Source organism: Palaemon carinicauda, chromosome 5 (genome assembly GCF_036898095.1).
Source record: "Palaemon carinicauda isolate YSFRI2023 chromosome 5, ASM3689809v2, whole genome shotgun sequence".
Classification (NCBI taxonomy): Eukaryota; Metazoa; Arthropoda; class Malacostraca; order Decapoda; family Palaemonidae; genus Palaemon; species Palaemon carinicauda.
This window is the reverse complement of record NC_090729.1, coordinates 87,599,463-87,621,809: the sequence shown is the minus strand read 5'-3', so window position 1 is coordinate 87,621,809 and position 22,347 is coordinate 87,599,463. Positions and strand designations below refer to the sequence as shown.

General features: G+C 37.2%; 1 protein-coding gene across 10 annotated transcripts in view; it reads right to left on the bottom strand.

The window, feature by feature from the left end:
- Tango10 (transport and golgi organization 10) overlaps nt 1–22,347 on the bottom strand; it is a 1,007,732-nt gene that overhangs the window by 278,729 nt on the left and 706,656 nt on the right. For all 10 annotated transcript variants that reach the window (XM_068373850.1, XM_068373851.1, XM_068373846.1 and 7 more), the window contains one exon: nt 7,808–7,937. In XM_068373850.1, the coding sequence (XP_068229951.1) occupies nt 7,808–7,937 (130 nt within the window). The remainder of the gene's footprint in view (nt 1–7,807; nt 7,938–22,347) is intronic.

The following is a 22,347-nucleotide window of genomic DNA, read 5'->3' as shown; positions in this document are numbered from 1 at the left end:
TTTTCTTTGTTCAGCCTGTAATAATTTAGCACTCCAGCCCAGATCTTCTTGTTCAGATATTGTTTTAACAATAGGCATGGATGTTGATATATCTATTAATTCAGCTAAAGGCTCCGTACAAGATGACATGGGGTTGCGTGATAATGCATCAGCAATGATATTTACTTTCCCCGGTAAATACCCGATTCTCGCGCCAAAGTCTTGAATGATCAAATGCCACCGAGTTCGTTTGGGGCTGTGGCTGAAGCCTTTAAAGAAGTCGGTTAGTGGTTTATGATCAGTAAGAACCTTAACGGGATAACCGTATATTATGAACTTAAAATGCACTAGTGAATTAAAAATAGTTAGCCCTTCCTTGTCTATTTCTGCATACCTACTTTCGGAAGTTCTCAGTTTTCGAGAATAAAAAGCTATCGGGAAAAATTGTTTTTCATATTGCTGAAGCAATACCCCACCTACTCCTAAGTCTGAGGTGTCTGTTGCAATGAAGAATTCCTTACCGAAGTTAGGAAATTTTAAGATAGGAGAACTACACAGTTCATCTTTCAAGGTATTAAACGCCTGTTGATGCTGCTCAGATCATATGAAATCTACGCCCTTCTTCGTAAGATCAGTTAAGGGAGTGGCTATTATTGAATAATTGCGTATAAAACGCCTGTAATATCCATTACAACCCAGAAATTGCTGTATTCCCTTGACATTAGTAGGTATCGGAAAGTTACGGATAACCGACACCTTATCATGGACTACAGTGAGCCCTCGCTACTTCGCGGTTCGATCATCGCGGATTCACCACTTCGCGGATATTTTTCATAACCCATATACAGTATTGTATATAAACATATCGCATTTTTTTCCGGAAATTTCGAAAATACAGCGATATATGAAGACCCCAAACACGATATTTCGTTACCTGTAATTCCATTAATACTGTAATTAGTAATATCTGCTCTTACTGATGGTTCATTGCATTACATATGACATATAATTCAGTACAGAAAGAAATAAAACACGAAAAGAGAATGTGATCATACGATAATTCAGTATACAGTACGTAGTAAAATTAAATCGAACATGAAACGCAAATCAGATGCAGTCATACCGTATTAGAATGGTGTAAGGCTGCTGATGGCTACTTCTGTACTACAAATGTAATGGATGTGCATCTTTTCCATGAATCTTTTGTATGTATACGTACGTAGTACTGCATCCAATAATATTCTTTGTTGCAAAAAACACATCTCGAATAAGCGTACGAGAGAGAGAGAGAGAGAGAGAGAGAGAGAGAGAGAGAGAGAGAGAGAGAGAGAGAGAGAGAGAGAGAGAGAGAGAGAGAGAGAGAGAGAGAGACATATCCTACAACAAAACAAGCGTAAAATAGCGTACGTAAAGCTGTACTGTCTACGTAGGGTACCTTGTACTTTGAATTGGTAACTACTACGTAGCATATAGGACGGGTTGTGATTGGTTCTAGTGCTGATAGATGACGAATCAGAATCCAAGTTTTGTAATCTAGCCTGTGATTGGTGTTTTGACCGCTTCTCCAACCCGCAGCATCTTTTCGCGGCCACTTTGTTCGCCGCTCTCTCGCCGTGTAGATGCTGCTACGTTATTGTGAACTTTAATCTGTGCTGTGCATGACTGTTTTAAGTTGAACTTTTTGTTGAACTTTCTGTTAAACCCTACTGTACAATGGCTCCCAAGCGTTCTGCTTCTACTAAGGCTGGTAGTGAGCCTAAACGCCACCGAAAGATGATGACGATTGCTGAGAAGGTGACGCTTCTCGATATGTTAAAAGAAGGCAGAAGTTACGAGGCCGCAGCCCGCCATTTTGGAGTGAACGAATCCACCGTTCGCTACATCAAGAAGGACGAGGCAAACATTAGAAAGACGGCTGCCATCACCTTTAGCAGATCAGCGAAGCGAGTCGTTACCATGCGTAATAAAATGATCGTACGCATGGAAGGTGCTTTAGCAGTGTGGATTGCCGACTGCCGGAAGAAGAACATAGCCTTGGATACGAACACCATCCGAACCAAGGCTTTGAGCTTGTATGAGAATTTTGCGGCAAAGGAACCTCAAAACGACGATGGCGACCATGCTGAAGAAGAAGGTGATGTAGATGAACCTCAACCAGGGACATCCACTGATTCCCAGCCTCAGAAACAACGTTTTTCCGCCAGCAAAGGATGGTTCGCGAAGTTTCAGAAACGCTTCAGCCTGAAAAGCGTTTCCCTGCATGGCGAGGCTGCTTCCGCTGACACTGCCGCTGCTGAAACTTACGCGAACGAGACTTTCAAGAACATTATCGCTGAAGGTGGATACAAGCCGGAACAAGTGTTTAATATGGATGAGACCGGCTTGTTTTGGAAGAGAATGCCGTCGCGAACTTTCCTGTTCAAAGAAGAAGCCAAAGCCTCTGGCTTTAAAGCGTTCAAAGATCACGTTACCCTCGTGATGTGTGGCAATGCTGCTGGATTTTTGCTAAAGCCGGGGCTTATTTACAAGTTGAAAAATCCTCGCGCTTTGAAAAATGAAAATAAGAATCTCCTTCCCGTGTACTGGATGCATAATCAAAAAGCATGGATTACGAGGATGCTGACCTCCAACTGGTTCCACCAGTGTTTTATCCCGCAAGTCAGCAAATATCTCGTAGAGAAGGGCTTGCCATTCAAGATCCTTCTCCTTATGGATAACGCTGGTGGACACGCAACTGATCTGTCGCATGAGGGCATTCAGGTTAAGTTCCTGCCACCCAACACCACGTCATTAATTCAACCGTTGGACCAGGGGGTTATCAGGGCGTTCAAGGCCCTCTACATGAAGAATACCTTGGCGGACCTCGTTGCGTGTGTGGATGCTGCCCAAGAAGATGAAGATGAAAATTTCAATTTGAAGGTGTACTGGCGGAAGTACACAATAGCCACATGCCTGCAGAACATTCAGAAGGCACTGCAAGAAATGAAACCTGCAACCGTTAATGCGAGCTGGAAGAAGTTGTGGCCCCAGATTGTTTACAACGACGAGGGATTTACACCTTCTGAAATTCAGCACTCTGCAATACGCAAATCTGTGCAGTTGGCTGCGATAATTGGAGGTGACGGGTTTGGCGACATGACGACTGAAGACGTCGACGAGTTGTTGGCCTGCCATTCCCAGCCGCTAACTGACGCAGACCTAGAAGACCTGACGAAATCGGCCAGTGAAAAAAAAAGAGCCAGTTCCTCCTCCTACTACGCCTTCGGAAGAAATTGAAGAAGTGTCCCATGAAGAAGTTGACGAGGTGTCCCAGGAAAATACACCTCCGTCTGAAGAGACGTAAAATACTATCATTGGCTGCACAGTAAAAGACATCATCAGCTTCATCATCATCATTTCTACTGTGCAGTAAATTCATCGCCATCATCATTCAAGTTTTTCTTCAACTTCTTTCGTGGTGAGTACAGTAACAATTTTTATTTTTTACTTTAATATTCTAACATTTTAATATTTGTGCCTGTTTTAGTTTAGTATGCATTAAGTTAAAGGGAAGGTTTTAAAAGTCTGAATACTTGGGATCGAATGCTAGCCCCTTCTTATGAAAGGCCAGGTCGAAACCAACCATGCCACGAGAGGCCATAAAAGAAATCGGAACCTGACGCTACCTAGCTGTCCGAGGATTTACCTGGTGAGACATCAGTCTCTTACCAGCGAGTTTTACCCGATTTCCCGGCCCACCACGTGACACAATTGGTAGTAATTCCTTCAAATTACCCCTAATGAGACAGCTAGGTAGCGTCAGGTTCCAATTTCTTTTATGGCCTCTCGTGGCATGGTTGGTTTCGACCTGGCCTTTCATTAGAAGGGGCTAGCGTTCGATCCCAAGTATGAGGTAGAAATTTATTTCTATTTGAACACGATGTTGTGTTGATATTTATCCATATTTACTCATTAGGGGTAATTTGAATGAATTACTACCAATTGTGTCACGTGGTGGGCCGGGAAATCGGGTAAAACTCGCTGGTAAGAGACTGATGTCTCGCCAGGTAAATCCTCGGACAGCTAGGTAGCGTCAGGTTCCGATTTCTTTTATGGCCTCTTGTGGCATGGTTGGTTTCGACCTGGCCTTTCATTAGGAGGGGCTAGCTTTCGATCCCAAGTATGAGGTAGAAATTCATTTCTATTTGAACACGATATTGTGTTGATATATATATATATATATATATATATATATATATATATATATATATATATATATATATATATATATATATATATATATATATATATATATATATACATATATATATATATACATATAAATACATATATATATATATATATATATATATATATATATATATATATATATATATATATATATATATATATATATATATATATATATATATATATATATATATACAGTGGAACCTCTACATCCGAATGTATCTACATCCGAATTTTCCAACATCCAAAGTAAAATTCGAGCAAATTTTTGACTCTACACCCGAATTTTATTTCGACACACGAATTAAGCAATTTTCGTCGTACCAGTTGTGTCCGAATTTTTCGACACGCGAAGTACAATTCGAACACGTTCCTACTCTACACCCGAATTTTTTTTTCGACACCCGAAGTAAACAATAATCGTACGCGTAGTCGGTGCTCATAGCGCCTGATGGGTTTTTTATTTCCGCCGATAGAAGGCAGCACTTCGACCTCGGACGGACCCTCAATTAGCGTGGCTTGGGACATTCCTCTGTTCTCTCGGCTTTGTGTGGTTGTGCCCTGTGCGTTCTGCTATTAACTGTGTTTTAATCGTGATTTTTTACGTTCATCCTTTTACGGTATTTTACGTAAATCATGGGTCCTAAAAGGCTTAGTTTCGCAAGTGGTAGTGGTAGTGGTGAGAAAAGGAATAAGGGAATGCATTATTTAGAATTAAAGCAAGGAATTATTGAAAAGCATGAGCGTGGCGTCCGTATGAGTGAACTTGCAATAGGTTCGGCGCAAATAAAAGAGGTGTTAGGAAAATATCAAGACGTGGTCGACTTCATCAACAAATACCATCCAAAGAAATTGCAGGTTTGTCGTGTAGTTGCGCAGTTTGATGATGTTTCCCTAACTTATTTTCGAAACATTCTGAAAAGCTGTACCAAGCAACTTTCTATTGATAGCTTCTTTGAAAAAACTAATGATGAAGAGGAAGGAAGTGGTTCAAAGAAAACAGCAAAGAGTGAAGAGAAAAAAATTCAATAAATTTTAAGTGTAGAGAGTGCAAGTGATTAAAATTAATCATCAAAAAGAAAAAAAGAAAATGTAAAAAAAAATATAAAATATAAAAATAAAAATAAATAAGCTAAGTTATGTTAAAGTTCACTTAGTGTAAGTTAGAATAAGTTATGGTAGTATAAGTTTATCGTAGTTCACCTCTCTACCTCCTCGCCGCCCGTCCATCTCCTCTCTGCGTAGCAAGACAAACAACACCTGCGCTGGAGTTTCTAAGATAAAGTGACGCTAAAAACCCGTTTCTTATTTATCATTTTTTGATAATTCTTCTTTATTACATGTCTATTATCTAATTTAGTGTGCATTATTCTCATGGGAAATTATGTGTAGTAGTTTATTAAGAAGTTATCATAGGTTTTTGGGCTCAACCACGGATTAATCCTATTTCAATGTACTCTTATGGGAAAATTTGTTTCGACATCCGAACATTTTCTACATCCGAAGTCAGTTGTGGAACAGATTAAATTCGTATGTAGAGGTACCACTGTATATATATATATATATATATATATATATATATATATATATATATATATATATATATATCAATCTTGTTGTTATACAACATTACATTTCTTTGATGTGTTACATCTTGCCTCCGCAATAAAGGGTACGAGTCATATAGTCTAACATGTAATGTAATAATAATTGGTTCTGAAATAAGGTAAGCAGATGAAATCAACTTTTCACCCGCAAAATCTCATTACAGGAAATTACCTGCAGTATATCATTTTTCCTTTGCCTATATATACACTGAATAGTCTGGCCTATTCTTTATACATTCCCCTTTGTCTTCTCACACCTGTCAACACCGAGTTTACCAAACAATTCTTCTTTGCTCAACAGGTTAACTACTACATTGTAATTGTTCAGTGGCTACTTTCCTCTTGGTAAGGGTAGAAGAGACTCTTTAGGAGAAGGACACTCCAAAATCATACCATTGTTCTCTAGTCTTTGTGTAGTACCATAGCCTCTATACTATGGTCTTCCACTATCTTGGAATAGAGTAATCTTGCTTGAGGGGACACACGGGTGCACAATTATCTTATTGCACTTCACCTTTCTTTTTTGAAGTTTTTACAGTTTATATATGAAAGATGTATTTCAATGTTGTTACTATTCTAAAAATATTTTCTTCAAATTATTTATTACATCTCTTGTAATTTATTTATTTCCTTATTTCCTTTCCTCGTTGGGCTATTTTTCACTGTTGAAGCCCTTGGGCTTAAAATATCTTTCCTCTCCAACTAGGGTTGCAGCTTAGCTTGTAATAATAATAATGAAGGGGGTAACCAACAAATTTTGGGCAGGGTGAATAATTCTAGACAACCATAAAACAAATCAGTTATATATGAAAAAAAAAAAAAAATAAAATATAAAAATAATTATTTGAGAATGTGGAAGTATTAGCTGTGTTGGAAGTTCATTATTCTCTTCCTTTGGCACTTTAAGCATTGACTTCCCCGATAGTCTGCTTCATTCCCTACCTAGACAGGATAGCAACAAAACTGATAAAAAGCCACTGCTGTAAGCTAAATCCAGTAGTTAGGACTGAGATCATATGAACATGGGATCATCTTCCTCCTATTTCTAACGGTGCTGGGTTGAGGCCAAAAGTTCTGGCTACCCCTGGATTCCAATGAACTAACATTTGAGGATAGGTGTGTTGTCCGTTCGATTGTTTATGATTACCCCACCTTATATGTGACAGAGGCTCTAGCGTTAGCAGCCCATCAATAGTTGTGTCAAAAAGAGGCAAACCAATTTGGGGATACTGTCATGACTTTAAAAAACTCACATAGAGCATCAAATACAAATTATTGCAAATCTGAATATGTCCACTATATTTACCTCAATTTTACCAGGCAACACTTGGAAGTAGTAGTTAGAAATGGTTTATAGAAGGAGGAATCAAATAAGGAAATATGAAAGAATACCAAGTATATAGTGATAAAAATTGTAAAAAAACCTTCAAGCTCAATCTAAGGAATAGATTCACTCATATTGAGAACTCTCTTATCAATTAAACAGCTTAAACATTGCAGTGTTCAGAAATGGTCCATGCTGAAATCATGTGACTTCAAGCTTCATCAAAGTGAAATACTGTACCTGTTTAATGACATTTATCTGTCTGCAATGTTTCAAACTGGATAGTAAGCCTTGAGGAATAAGTTAGGTATCTACCCATGAAGTAGCTCACCTGAGATAATCATTGCAATTAGAATTCCAAGGAATAAATTGTACAAAAGCTTTCAAAATTATTTTGCTTGCCAAAGTATCATTAAAATGGAACTATTTATAGCAACGGCTAAATAATACATTTTGGGGGGAAAATCTGGTGATAAATTACTGAACTTTTACTTTTTAAGAGTAATAAACACAAAACCCTCACCCTATAAAGATAAAATCTGTACATACACTACCGAAAGAACACCTTGCATCTTCATGACACATGAAACATATCATGTAACGTAAGTTTTATTATTACAAAAACTAATTACTATGGTGGATAAGTTAAATTTTTCTAATACTATACCTGAATGAAATGACATTCCAATTGCCATGCGTGTGACAAAAAACTCCTTATATTTTATAGTGAGAGGAACAAGCAACAGATCAGCCAACTGTCGCGGAGTCATCATTGGAAACCTTACAAATTTCATAACCTGCAAAGAGAATAAAAGAAAACTCATATAATACATACATATAAATCTAAGGAAAATATGTATCTTTCCTTCATATTTCACAAAATAAGATTAAGCTGCAAAAAGAACTCAATATGGTATACAATTTGCCTATAAAGTTACAATACATTTCATAGGGGACTCACTGATCTAATAAAAAAGGGGTTAGATGAATGGGACCACCCATTTTTGAGATCTATTATCAAATGCCAAAGACTTTACTGTTAGGAAAGAAAAGGGACTCAGATAGAATATGTCAATGAAATATCATCTTCCCCGCCTAGGGTCAGTGTATTAATACATATCATGGGTAGACATAATGCTTTTAAAAGGATATTATAAAAGACAAAAATATCTATTCCCAAAGAGTGGGCGCGACGCGAGACGAGATTCGATTACGGACCCGTGATAAGGGAACTGTCCTGTTTTGACCAAGATGTCATCATCTTAATTAGTGGAGTCAGCATATTTTGAGAAACCGAGCCTGAGAGAAATCCTTGTTTACGATATATGTCATCATGGAAGGACACGTGCTGTCATTTTGTTATGACTTAATATGTGGTCCAGATTGCATCAGAAATTTCTTCTAGAAGCTTCCATGGCATGATCGAAAAGGGCGTTTTTGAGGAAGCCAATAGAGATGAAGAATTGTTAAAAAGAACGCCTTCTGTGGAGATGACCACTGCCCACTGTAATTAACTCTGCTCATACATGGGTATATAAACTTCAAGAAGAGATTGTCCAAGAGAGATAGGACAGGACATAAGACAAGAGAGGAACTATGTCCGAAGCAGATAAGATCCAAGTCCTAGTGAGATAAGAAACAGAGAAGACCAGAAGTCTGATAGAGCCAGATTATAACCTTCCCTTCAGACAATAAAAGCCTATCTCCAAAAGATCCTGCTATGGCCGAGAAGAAGAGACAAATTGAAGCAGCCAGCCCTTCCAGCTAGTGACGAGAAGTAGCCAACACTGCTAGCAGCCTGCCTTAGTTCAACAGTATCATCGAATTCCTGGGAGAAGACATCTGATGTCCCTTCTTGACGCCACCCTTTTTGTGACGTCTTCGAATCCGGTCATCGTGCCAGTTTCATCTGAACTTCAGCGACCCTTCTGCAAAGTTCTCAAGCCTTACTTCAACAGTATCATCGAATTCTTGGAAGAAGACCTCTGCTGTCCCTTATTAACGCCACCCTTTTTGTGACGTCTTCGAAACCGGTCATCGTGCCAGTTTCATCTGAACTTCAGCCGCCCTTCTGCAACGTTCTCAAGCCTGAAGTCTCCGTACCAGTATCGTCTCAGCAGCTGCAGAAAACTATTCCTTAAGTATTTCTACCTTATTGACTGTTCCCATTTTCTGTTGATGTTTTAATTGATTTGATTTGTCAGTTAAAGTAACAGAAAAAGTAACATTAGTTTTCTTTCTAAGTTTGTGAATAAATGTGTTGTGTTTTTTTCGTGTATTTCTTTTTATATTCAGTTCCCATATTTCAATCGGTGTTGCTGGAAACATTTATTTCACTTATTAAAAAGAACCTGTAACAATTTTAAGATCGTAACAGTTGGGGACCTTGCCAGGATTTTCAATAACATAACCAATTGAAACAGGGAGAATATAGAAAGAAGAAGAATGAGTAAGATTACGAAAGATTTGATAGCTTCACGTAAACTTCTTGGTCAAGATGGCGATGCTCTCTGTGAGTATTTTTTCAAGAGAGAACAGGAAGTGTTTTATAGAGACGAAAGAGCAGCTGAAAGAGAAGAAAATGAAAGACAGAGAAAAGAAAATGAGAAATAGCGAGAAGAAAATGAGAAACTAACTATGATGTCTAGCTCTTGAAGAAACTATAGGACATAGATGGTATATATAAGATAATTCTCTAGTCTCCAACACCGTTAGTAAGCAATGACCTGTACTCCCTACAACTATGTGAGCCTGGTAACTGCTCTTGACAGTTTTGTGAGCACATTTGAGCCACACAGAGGCTAAATAGCACTACTCTGAACTTGTAAGAGCTCCTTCCTAGCCAAAACTCTAGGCAAGGACAGATGTGAAATGCATGTTCCTATGGATATCCTAGTAGAGCAAGGACACTTACCTGTGAATTCTGTCTCCTGAATGTTAACTGGAACAAACCTCCCCGGGAGGAACTGAAGGCAAATCGGAAAGGTTTAGATAGAGCCTCCTCTGTAAATAAAAGTCTCTTTGGATGATGCTTAAAGTACTGCTATTGAATGGACAACAAACTTTTTCATTGGTGGTTAAGGAAGTTTTCTTCCTCTTTACTAGACGAGTAGTGTTGGCTACCTTGCATCATTCTCAGCCCCATATGAAACGGATTGTGGGAACAGGTCTTCATAAAGAAATGTACAGTAAATTAAATCTTCTATTGAGACACCATCTAGATCACGGGCAGCCATAACTTAATGTCGTGTCGAATTCAATCTTAGAAAAGCTTGGAAAGGCTTACTCATCAGCTTTGCAAGAGCAGGTAAAGCATTCTGCAATGCAGTCATGCAACTATCGTCCAAACATGTCAAGGCAGAAATTCTGCTGTTATAGTAGTTTCTGAAAGCAGGGGAATCTCATCCCATAGTAGACCTGTTATGGAGGATTAATTTTTGTTTTATTTTTATTTTCTTGGTTTGCCAAATCCCCAGAGAGAGAGAGAGAGAGAGAGAGAGAGAGAGAGAGAGAGAGAGAGAGAGAGAGAGAGAGAGAGAGAGAGAGAGAGAGAGAGAGAGTGTGTGTGTGTGTGTGTGTAATGAATGGACAACAAACTTCTTCATTGGTTGAGGAAGTTTTTTTCCTCTTTACTAAACGAGTAGTGTTGGCTACCTTGCATTATCCTCAGCCCCATATGAAATGGATTGTGGGAACAGGTCCTTATAAAAAGATGTAAAGTAAATCCTCTATTGAGACATTATCTAGATCACGGGCAGCCATATCCTAATGTCTAGTGTCAAACTTAATCCTAGAAAAGCTTGGAAACACTTTAAAGAAAGGCTTACTCAGCAGCTTTACAAGGGCAGGAAAAGCATTCTGCAATACAGTCATGTGTCAGCGAGCGAGAGGTAGTTAGTGTAATGATTGTTTGTTGTGAGAAAGACTGTTTGTATAATTGAGGTTGAAGGTTTATGTTTTTAGCTAAGTTAGAACAGTAGTGAGTGTCTTGGGTGAATGCTTTTTTTATTTGACTGCAGCAAGAGGCAGTTCTGTGTGATGTGATTGCTGGATTTATTTTATATTATTTTGACCAGTGTGGAAGTGATTATTTATTTCTACAGTAAGTACAATTTTATTTATCTTTGCTAGGAGTGATTCTGAATGAAAGAAACAGTTTATTGTTTATTTTTTATTATAGTGCGATAGTTTAGTTAGCTAGGAGTGTTTGTAAGTATTTTTCTTTTTTCACTTGCAGGCCGTAATTCCTCCTTTGGAGTGTTTAGTTTGGCCTGGACCGTGTGGTTTGCCATCCATGAACTTAAATGCCTTGATAACGACAACCATGAATGTACAATGATTTTGGAATAGACCACTCATAAAGAATTCTTGACCATTGATGATCCGGCCCGTAAAATAAATATTCCTCTTAGCTTGTGATGATGGATTCCTTATATTCAAATGAGGAAAAAGGAAACAAGAAGGGATCAGGCAGTGAAGATAGTGAGAATGGACTTGAAGTTTGTAAGGCAGTGGTTATGAGAGGTACCTACTGTAGGGAGTATGAAAGGTTCTGTCAGGCTAAGTTAGGAGAATATTTGACAGGGTATGTTGACGATGTATGGTGTGATAATGAGTGTAGGGGATGTTGATTATGAAAGTGTGTAAGAGAATAATTGAACAGGTAAAACATATGAAAGGGAGTGTTAGGTATAAGCGTAAGAATAATTTTGATGAGGCACAGATGAATGTAGGAGAAGCAATATCAAGGTATGTATGTAGGTTGTAAACGTAAGCTAGGAAGAAGTATGGGGATGAAGAATAAGGAATAGGGAATTAATGAAGAAGTTTTTGGCTACTGTACCTGAGAATGTTGCTAAGTTTATTAATTTGAAACAAAAGGAAAAAAGGAGGTGGACGAAGGAAAGATTGACATGGGATGATATTTCAGAGATAGTTGAGGATTACGAGTTGGATAGGTGTACGAAAAAAAGTAAATCTGTGATTGTAAGACCTGGAATGGGGGAAAGCGTGTCAGAATTTAGTAGTTTTAAAGATGTTATTTTTAGAGGGCCAATGAGGGTAGCTGATAGTGTTTTAGATTGAAGTGTTAGGGCGAGTAATGTGGGAATACCTGTAAGGGCAAATGAAGGGTCTAGGTAAGGGAATCAGGTTTGGAGAGATAGGAGTGCTAGTGTGACGTAACGTAGGTCTGGTAGTTGTATCCATGAGGAGAAGTGCTATAGGTGTTGGAAAGTAGGACACAAAATGAATGAGTGTAGATGGGGATTAGGAGCATGATTCAGATGTGGAGAGACAGGGTATTGTATTAGTGAGTGTACGAAAGAGAAAGTGGTTAAGTGTTATCGGTGTGATATAACTGGGCATATAGCGAATGGATGTAGGAGTAATCGTACGAATTTGGTTTGCGGCAATTGTGGTAAGGATGGTCATTATGCGGGATGAGCGAGGAGCAGCGTGCTAAATGTACTGCATGTGGTGTAGCTAAGGTTTGTAGGAAGAAGGGATTAAGTGACCCAGGATGTTCGGGAAGCTAAATAGCAAGAGGGTTTGGCAGGGTGAATTCTCCTGTGTGTGTGGAGGGAACAGGATCAATGTTCGGTTGAATGTGATGAGTAATTGGTTGGAAATGAGTAATTATGAACCTAGTATTCATGAGAAATTAAGGCTAGAAAATAAGCAATTAGTTTTGGTTGAATATGGGAAAAAGAAAAGTTTGAAATTTTTAAGTGAGGATAAAGTACAGGGAAAATTTATAGGTATAGGTAAGAATCAGAATAGTCATGACAAAGGTGTAAATGTACAGGTGAGTATGAAATATAAATGTGTTAATATAAATGAATCATGACTGGGTATGAATGATACCTATGGTGTGTGTGTGGTTTTTCCTTAGATGATGTAAAAGAAAGTATGAAGAATGCGAGAATGAGAGATAGGAGAATGATAAGTAATATGAATGATTCTTTTATTAAAGCAGAAAATGGTTTCGATGAAATGGATGAATTATTGACATAAATAAGTGAGATTTTAGGACCAGATGATAGTGAGGTAGATGGGATATTGCATGATACATTAGATGAAAGGAGTATAGATGGGAAACGAAAAAGGACAATTAACTATAGTGATATGGAAGAAGTGAATGAGAGTATATGAAGGCCCAGTTGCTCGAAGCAGAAGTCCTCTTTGCGACTGCGACTGGGTTATGAAAAAAATCAGTTAAGTGTTGTGTAAGAAGGATTTGGAAAAGTAAGGGAGGAGGTATGTGGATGATTATTATTTAATTTTTTTTTGTTTGCTTGCCAAATCCAGAGAGAGAGAGAGAGAGAGAGAGAGAGAGAGAGAGAGAGAGAGAGAGCAAACGAGAGGTAGATAGTGTAATGATTGTTTTATTTTTTCTATTTTTTTTGTTTGTTTGCCAAATCCAGAGAGAGAGAGAGAGAGAGAGAGAGAGAGAGAGAGAGAGAGAGAGAGAGAGTGAGAGAGAGAGAGATGTGTGTGTGTGACAGCAAGCGAGAGGTAGATAGTGTAATGATTGTTTGTTGTGAGAAAGACTGTTGGTATAACTGAGGTTGTTTGTTTATGTTTTTAGCTAGGTTAGGACAGTGGTGAATGTCTTACGCGAATGCTTTTTTTATTTGACTGCAGCAAGAGGCAGTTCTGTGTGATTTGAGTGCTGGATTTATTTCATATTATTTCGACCAGCGTAAATGTGACTATTTATTTCTACAGTAAGTAAAATTTTATTTATCTTTGCTAAGAGTGATTCCGAATGATAGAAACAGTTTATTATTTATCTTTGATTATAGTGCGATAGTTTAGTTAGCTAGGAGTGTTCGTAAGTATTTTTCTTTTAGTATTTGCAGGATGTAATTCCTCCTTTGCAGTGTTTAGTTTGGTCTGGACTGTGTGGTTTGCCGTTTATGAACATAAATACCTTGATAACGACCATGAATGTACAATGATTTTGGAATAGACCACTCCTAAAGAATTCTTGATCATTGATGATCCGGTCCGTAAAATAAATATTCCTCTTAGTTTGTGATGATGATGATGATCATGATAATGATGATGATGACTATGATAACCACTAATCAATTGACTGCTCAGTCAAGTTGACTGGAGGCGGAGTGTGGATTGTTGACCATCGAACTGTAGCAGATTGCCGTGTAAAGACTGGGTGACTTGTTGGGTCGAGTGTTGGTGTCCATAAATTTACTTACAAACATTTACTTGGCTGTGATGAATTTTAATTTTGTTTTCTTTGGGTTATTTTGAATGTTTTCTTTATTTATTTACAGTAGGTTAAGTTGTTAATACTAAGTGTGGTTGTTTGGTGTTTAGTTTTTAAAGATTAAGTATAGATAATAGAGATTTATTTGAATGTAGTTGATTTTTGTTTTAAGTGTTTTTGTTGTAAGAAAAATACAGTATTAAGGTCATGTTTAGTTTTCAATTTCCTTCCTGTGCAAGAGTCCAGCTGTAAGATAACGTTAAGGGAGAGATTGTGTTGTGGGACGATTGTCTGTTAGAGTGATCAAGGGTGTGGGGGTTGCTTTTGTGTCTATCCCCCCCCCACCCCACCAATGTAACCTTCATAGTCAAGACTCTAAGGGCAGTAAAACCTGATGCAACCCTTCTAGTTCTGCAAAGCCTTGAAAACCATAGGAGTAATTGCTTTGTATAAAGGTTTAACATCCTTTAGGGAGGTTGGAATCTCAATGAACCCCTTCTCAAACAGAAAAAAGTTGAAAAGGTTTTTAATCTCATATTGTATGGATATGGGTTCTGGTTTTTTAGTATCCTAAACCCACTACAAGCAAATGGGTCTACTTAGAAATTAATTGATAGATTGACTTAAAGTTTTCTGGCATCCTGACATCTAAGGTAATTAATGTTGATAACAATTATTATAAATAAAGAATAAAATATTCAATTAAACCAATGAAAGCAAAGATGCCATTTTAAAAGTTGAATAGCTTTCAGGAAACCTGCTTCTGAAATAAAGCTAAAAATACTGCTAGCATGGTAGGGCATATCATGTCCAATAATCTTGGCAAGGATGAACCTGCCATCCTCACCTTGAGCTTCAAACATATATATTTCTTTCACTACTAAATATGAGGCATTCGGTCAACAAATGCCAAACTGTCAATGGTACCAAAAAGTCACCACAATATGACCGGTATTTGCCTGTAAGCAGATATTTATGTGTCAACTGAATGTGGCAGATGCAGAGACGACAATGAGTAGTCTCCCAATTTCGGGGCATCATATTATACTTCCAGGGGTAAATAAAATTTGTTATTTCTCGGATCTTATTTTCAATTTAACTATCTCAATGGTGTTGCCAATCATTAGAAATGAAATTCTTAATGTTGGGTAAACAATCATTACAGAGAATGGGATACCTTCTTGGTCACAACTCAGCTGCAGCATTCTTTTCCAGTAAATCTGCCCTTTGTTTTCAGACACACCTACGTGTGCCCGAAACCAGCAAAACTGAATTGTTATACCTCTTAGTCCAATAATAAATAGCCTCTCTAAAATCTTTAAAACTAAATAGTTACTAGAATTAAAAACTTCTAAAGCTTGAAGCTTGCATCACTAAAAATGGTAAAATTACCCCACTCTTCCAACGCTGCTTTTTATCAGCGGTTAGTATGCCATATAGTTCGGCAGTAAATATAGAAGCTGTTAGAGGGACTGCAACTCTACAATTAAAAATTACTATATACAGTACTCCAAATCCAACGCCAGCATCGGATTTGGACCCATCAGAATATAATTCGATTCCTTATGTTCTGCAACATGTTCCACAAAAAGAGACATGGCTTCCAACAGTCAAATTCTTTATCACTCCAATAAAATATTTACAAAAAGATACCTCTGGTAATTTCGATGGAGACGTGTTGATACCTTAAATGGAAGCAACTTAGCAACTATAATCAAGACTGTCTATCAATTGTTTCACCCTAAAACCATGAGGTTGAGGGGATTTTGGGAGCAACTAAAGATATGTTGAGTGCCTTGCAAGGCTTGCAGTCTGACAGGCTAAAGAATTAGGAAGTCTTTGCAACCTGAACCAATACCAAATAATAGATGATGTTCGGTAAAGGTCTAACGGTAATTTTCCAGCATCAACAAGGATGCTTGGAATAGGCAAAGTTTTAAATGATCCTGTTGCAAATTTGATACCAGTATGCTGTATAGAATCCAAAATTTTTAATTGGCTTGGGGTGGATGAGGAGTATATTTCACAGCCATACTTAATTTTTTAAAAATTAAGGCCTTGCATACCTTTAAAATAGTTTTGCAGTCTGTCCCATGTTATATGGAACAAAACTTTTTTGAGATTCAGAGCCTCATGACATTTTACTTTTAAGGCTTTGAAGTGAAGAACCCATGTAAGCCTACAATCAAATATCAACCTTAGAAATCTAGTCTCACTTAACCATGGGATCTGTTGACCTTTGATGTATAGATCCGGGTCTGGATGTACTCCCCGAATATGACAAAAATGGACAACAACAGTTTCGCTTGTCAAAATCCTAAATCCATATATATAAGCCCATTCTATTATTTCGTCAATTGAGAGCAAATAGTATAGAGAGATCATCTACAAATAGTGTTGAGAGTATATCTTTAGGAGTGCCTGAGGATATCCCATTTATGTCTGGTGCAAATAGGGTTACACTTAGCACACTACCTTGGAGAACTCCCTCTTCCTGAAATTTCCTCTCTGACAGTTTCAACTACCCTAACTTGAAAAAAACCTATGTGAAACAAATGCTTGAATTAACAATGGTAGCTCTCCTCTCAATCCTAAATTAAGAATTGTTGTAAGTATACAATATCTCCATGCAGTATCATATGCCTTCTTGAGGTAAAAAGAAAAAAAAAAAACCTTAACATGGTGCTGTTTCGAAGCAAAGGCTTCACAAATAGAGGACTCATGTCGTATCAACTCATCAGTCGTTGAATGCATTTTCCTAAATCCACACTGGATAGGTGATAAAATACCTTTCTTCTCTAGGTACCACACCAGTTTTGTATTGTCAATGCAAATGGTCGGTAGTTTGCTGCTAAAAAATTATCCTTACCGGCTATTAAAAAGGCTAAAATAATGACTAGTTCCCAAAAACTTGGACAACTATTATCATGCCATATTCTGTTATTAATGCTTAGAATAAATAAACTTGGTATTAACAGGTACATGTTTAATCATTGCATATGGAATTCCATCAAGACTAGGGGCTGTATCGTTGCAATTAGGAAGTGTAGACTCAAATTCCCTTTCATTAAAAGGATCATTGTAGGAATCTGCCTTCTCTGAAGCAAAATTTAGCATTTCCCATTCTTCATAGCTTCTATACTGGTAACCAAGAGCAACTTTACACTCACTTGATACATTGGAAAAATGGTCAGCCAATGCATTGCTAACCCCAGTTGATCCAGTCACACACACTGACCATCTACCTTCAACACTGATTTTGGGTTGGGGGTAAATTTGCCTGCTATCTTTTTTACTTTCCTACACACAGAAGATGGTGGTGATCTACCCAAGACTGGTGCCTAGCTTCTTTCATGGCACGACGGAGTAGTGCTCTACATTTCTTTTATGATTAAATTGTCCTCAGTACAGTGTCATAAATAGAGGACTCATGTTGTATCAACTCATCAGTTGTTGAATGCATTTTCCTAAATCCACGCTGGATAGGTAATAAAATACCTTTCTTCTCTAGGTACCACACCAGTTTTGTATTGTCAATGCAAATGGTTAGTAGTTTTCTGCTAAAAAATTATCCTTACCAGGTTTTAAAAAGGCTAAAATAATGACTAGTTCCCAAAAACTTGGATAACTATGATCATGCCATATTCTGTTAATAATGCTTAGAATGAATAACTTGGTATTAACTTAACAGGTACATGTTTAATCATTGCATATGGAATTCCATCAGGACTAGGGGCTGTATCGTTGCAATTAGGAAGTGTAGACTCAAATTCCCTTTCATTAAAAGGATCATTGTAGGATTCTGCCTTCTCTGTAGCAAAATTTTAGCATTTCCCATTCTTCATAGCTTCTATACTGGTAACCAAGAGCAACTTTACACTCACTTGATACATTGGAAAAAAGGTCAGCCAATGCATTGCTAACCCCAGTTGATCCAGTCACATACTGACCATTTACCTTCAACACTGATTTTGGGTTGGGGGTAAATTTGCCTGCTATCTTTTTTACTTTCCTACACACAGAAGATGGTGGTGATCTACCCAAGATTGGTGCCTAGCTTCTTTCATGGCATGACGGAGTTGTGCTCTACATTTCTTTTATATGATTAAATTGTCCTCAGTATAGCATCTGTACAATCGAATTAAAGACCTTCTTGTGGCTCTGTGCAGGGCAGATAGTTATGAAGAACACAAGGGGACTGGTCGTCGTTTGAATACCCCTGTAGTTTTGGGAATTGAATTGACTCCTGCTGTATGAAGGGTTCCATTCTCTAAGTTTATGGCATCATCGATATTTTCAAACTTCTGCATTCATTGAATTTCGCTTAGCTCAGGAAATCTACCCGCCTTGTCAAGATTCGATCGTGTCGATCTCTGTAAAGGAGGATCACTGTTGGTGTTTATGATGATTAGTGCATGATCTCTAGTATGCCAATCCTCCAATGTCCTCCAATCAAAATCGAGAAGGCAATTAGAGCTTGCGATTGTTAGGTCAACGCTTAACAAGGTAACTGTCTACACATGAAGGTGTGTGGGCTCTTTTGTATTAAGGAGCCCGACATCCCCATTTTCCACAATTGATGATATAATATTGCGCCTTGTGTTTGCTAAAACATTGCCCCAAGAAGCATATCTACAATTCAAATCTCCAAGTAAAAGAAAGGGTTGAGGAAGTTGTTGAATCACCTCTAATAAATTATCATACAAAATGTTATCATTTGTAGATAAGTGCGAAGAGCATACTGTATATTTTCTTCCATATCAATCTGTACAACCACTGCCTGCAGAGGTGTACGAACAGACAAAGATATTTGGGAAACATTTCGACGATCGTACATGAGACTTCTGCAATGGCTCCCTGCTTTTTAATTATATGGTGTCTCGATTACAAAGAGTATTAGCATCAAGCTTGTTCTCCAGTGGACATAAAATTATGGGGGAATGCTCATGAATTAGGAGCTCAAGTTCTTCATATTTGGCCCTTAAACTGTGACAATTCCATTACAAACATGAGAAAAGTATGGTCTAATTATAGAAAATATCATGGAGAAGGTCTTCCCATCAACAATTTTACTCTAACAATATTTCCTGTAGGTTTATTTAGAGATGGTCTTGATATATAGTGTTTTAAATGTCCTTTTCTGTATGTCCTTTTGATATATTTGCTGAGGCGGATATTGGACCTCAACTTCAATTTTTGGTTTCTTAAAGTTATCTTCCTGTTGATCAGAAACATCAACAGAAAAAACATCAAACTTATTTGATGTCATAACTTCAATGTTTTTAACGGAAGTGGTGAGAGAGATCGAGGTCTCTCTCTTTTACGATTAATACATGGTGAGCGTCTAGGTTTTAGCACCTTCCCCACTACAGGTGCAGGTAAGTTGGTTTCAAGTGGAACCTCCATCAAATCAGGAGAGGACACGGCCTGAGAGAGGTTTGTACTCTTTTTTGCGTAAAGGGGGACGAAGGTTGTACAGAGATGGGCACTGAGCCAATCTTAATATGCCCTGTCAAGGCCTCAATAGGTAATATGCTTACCTTGTCATTCAGCATTTTATCAGATGGTATATTTTTCTTGGAACTATTGGCAGTACCAGGTGGGTTTGATCTTAATGCTTTTGCATAGGTATTTGATGTAATTAATAGTCTTTCGGCATTTCCCAAAATTATATGTTCTAAACTGGATTTGTAGATGGCAGCTTCTTCCAACTTTTACAGCTCACAGCTCTTGTCAGTGGATTAATAATTAGAGTTGCAATTTAAACACCTGACCTCAAATGCACATTCTCCATAGTAAAATTTGAAGCAAATATCACACATTTTTTAATTTTTGCAAACTTTAGACGAGTGTCTATATCTAAAATAATTAGAACATTGCAGTGGCTTCTGCTTTAATGGTCGTACTTTAATCATTTTGTTTTAATTAGAATATGGAAAGGTACATCATAATTCGGGAAAGTAATGATTATCATTGATGTACCTAGGACTTTGTTTTAGTGGACACATGGCCAGTATCTTCTCAGTAAATTTACATAGATTGTTATATTAAAACTACTTCCCCCTTCCATAGCTAAAATTCAGGTGGGGTTTGACATCTAACATATCATCATCATTACTGATTTTTAGGTTGGACAGTATTATGGATTATGTGCTTGATTTGACATGGATAGGGTAATTATTTTTTTCTGAAACGAGATTTATCTCCCGGTGCAATAGTTCCTACTTTTTTTCTGAATTAATTTGCATATTTTGAAATAATTCCCTGTAACACCCTTAAATTCAGATAAAAGCCATTGGTGGTTTTGGCTTTCTCTGGGAAAGCTTAACTGAATCAGCACCTTTTCTTAACCAGTTGGCAGGCCTATACACATCATAATCCTTTGGTACTTTATTGCATAGAGCGGCTTAAACATTCATGGTAATTTTATTATTATTTACGTTCGTTATTCCTTTAAGTGCTCCATCATGACTACTGTATGATATCCATGAATCCCATGTTTCATCCTCAATTTTCATTTTTGTTTCCTTTATACACCCATAGCACTCATATGCTTTTATATGAATTATCATAATTTGTCTCTATTGGAATTTGGGTAACATGAAGTATTCGAACCAAATTACTCAATTTTGGAATATCAGTAGGTTGGTCTTTCCAGTTCCAAGATCATCAACAGAATTTTCCCTAATCAAATTAGCAGAGGTCACCAACAATGTTGGGGGGGGGGGGGTGGAGGTCAGCAAATCCAGGGGATGGGGAGTCAGGGTTTGAAGGGTCCATAGTCAAGTGTGGGACTTCCTTTTTTCGTTTTTTGTTGATTGTTTGATTGGTTTACCTGCTTGAAAATATTAAGAAAGTATCACACATTGCAAAGTAAATTTGCATTCTCCACTATCAGCACAATGAAAGTATACATCCCAGATAGTCCACTTCAGACCCTACCTGAAGGATAGCACCAAAACAGATATAGATTCACAGATGTAAGCTAAACCTGCATGTTAGGACCAAGACCAAGAAATATGGAATCATCCTCCCAATATCTGTAATGATGGGCTTCTGGCCAGAAGCCATGAGTCCCACCTCGAGGATTGGATACCCCGGAATTACGATGACCCAACCCTTAGGAATAGTTCCATCAAAAAGGTCCAATCGATCTTCGGGATGGCTGAGATCATCTAATACTCTTACAAATAACTTATAATGTAAATACCTTCCAACCATGATTCCTTCTCCCATTCATCTAAGCAGGCAGTAATAACGAATGTGGAAATATCCATGACATTTAAATAAAAAATAAATAAATAAATGAACAAATAAAATAGAATATATATATATATATATATATATATATATATATATATATATATATATATATATATATATATATAATATATATATATATATGCATGCATATATATATATATATATATATATATATATATATATATATATATATATATATATATATATATATATATATAATCTATATATATCTATATATGCATGCATATATATAGATATGTATATATAAATAAATATATATATATATATATATATATATATATATATATATATATACATACATATATATATATATATATATATATATATATATATATATATATATATATATATATATATATGTATATACATATATATAAATTTAAGAGAAAGAATACAGCAGGACGAAAAAAAGTTTATAAAATTGAGAGAAGGCCAAAGTAATTTTGAAAAGAAGAAATAGGAGAGAGAGAGAGAGAGAGAGAGAGAGAGAGAGAGAGAGAGAGAGAGAGAGAGAGAGAGAGAGAGAGAGAGAGAGAGAGAGAGAGAGAGAGAGAGAGAGAGAGAGTGAAATTTAGATTCAAACTTGGGGAGCAATTTTCCCATTTTCAAAAGCCCTCTTGCCCGTCACAATTCTTCAACAATATGAAGAAACCATATGACTGCATCAAGGCATTCTCTTGTTAAGAGGGGGA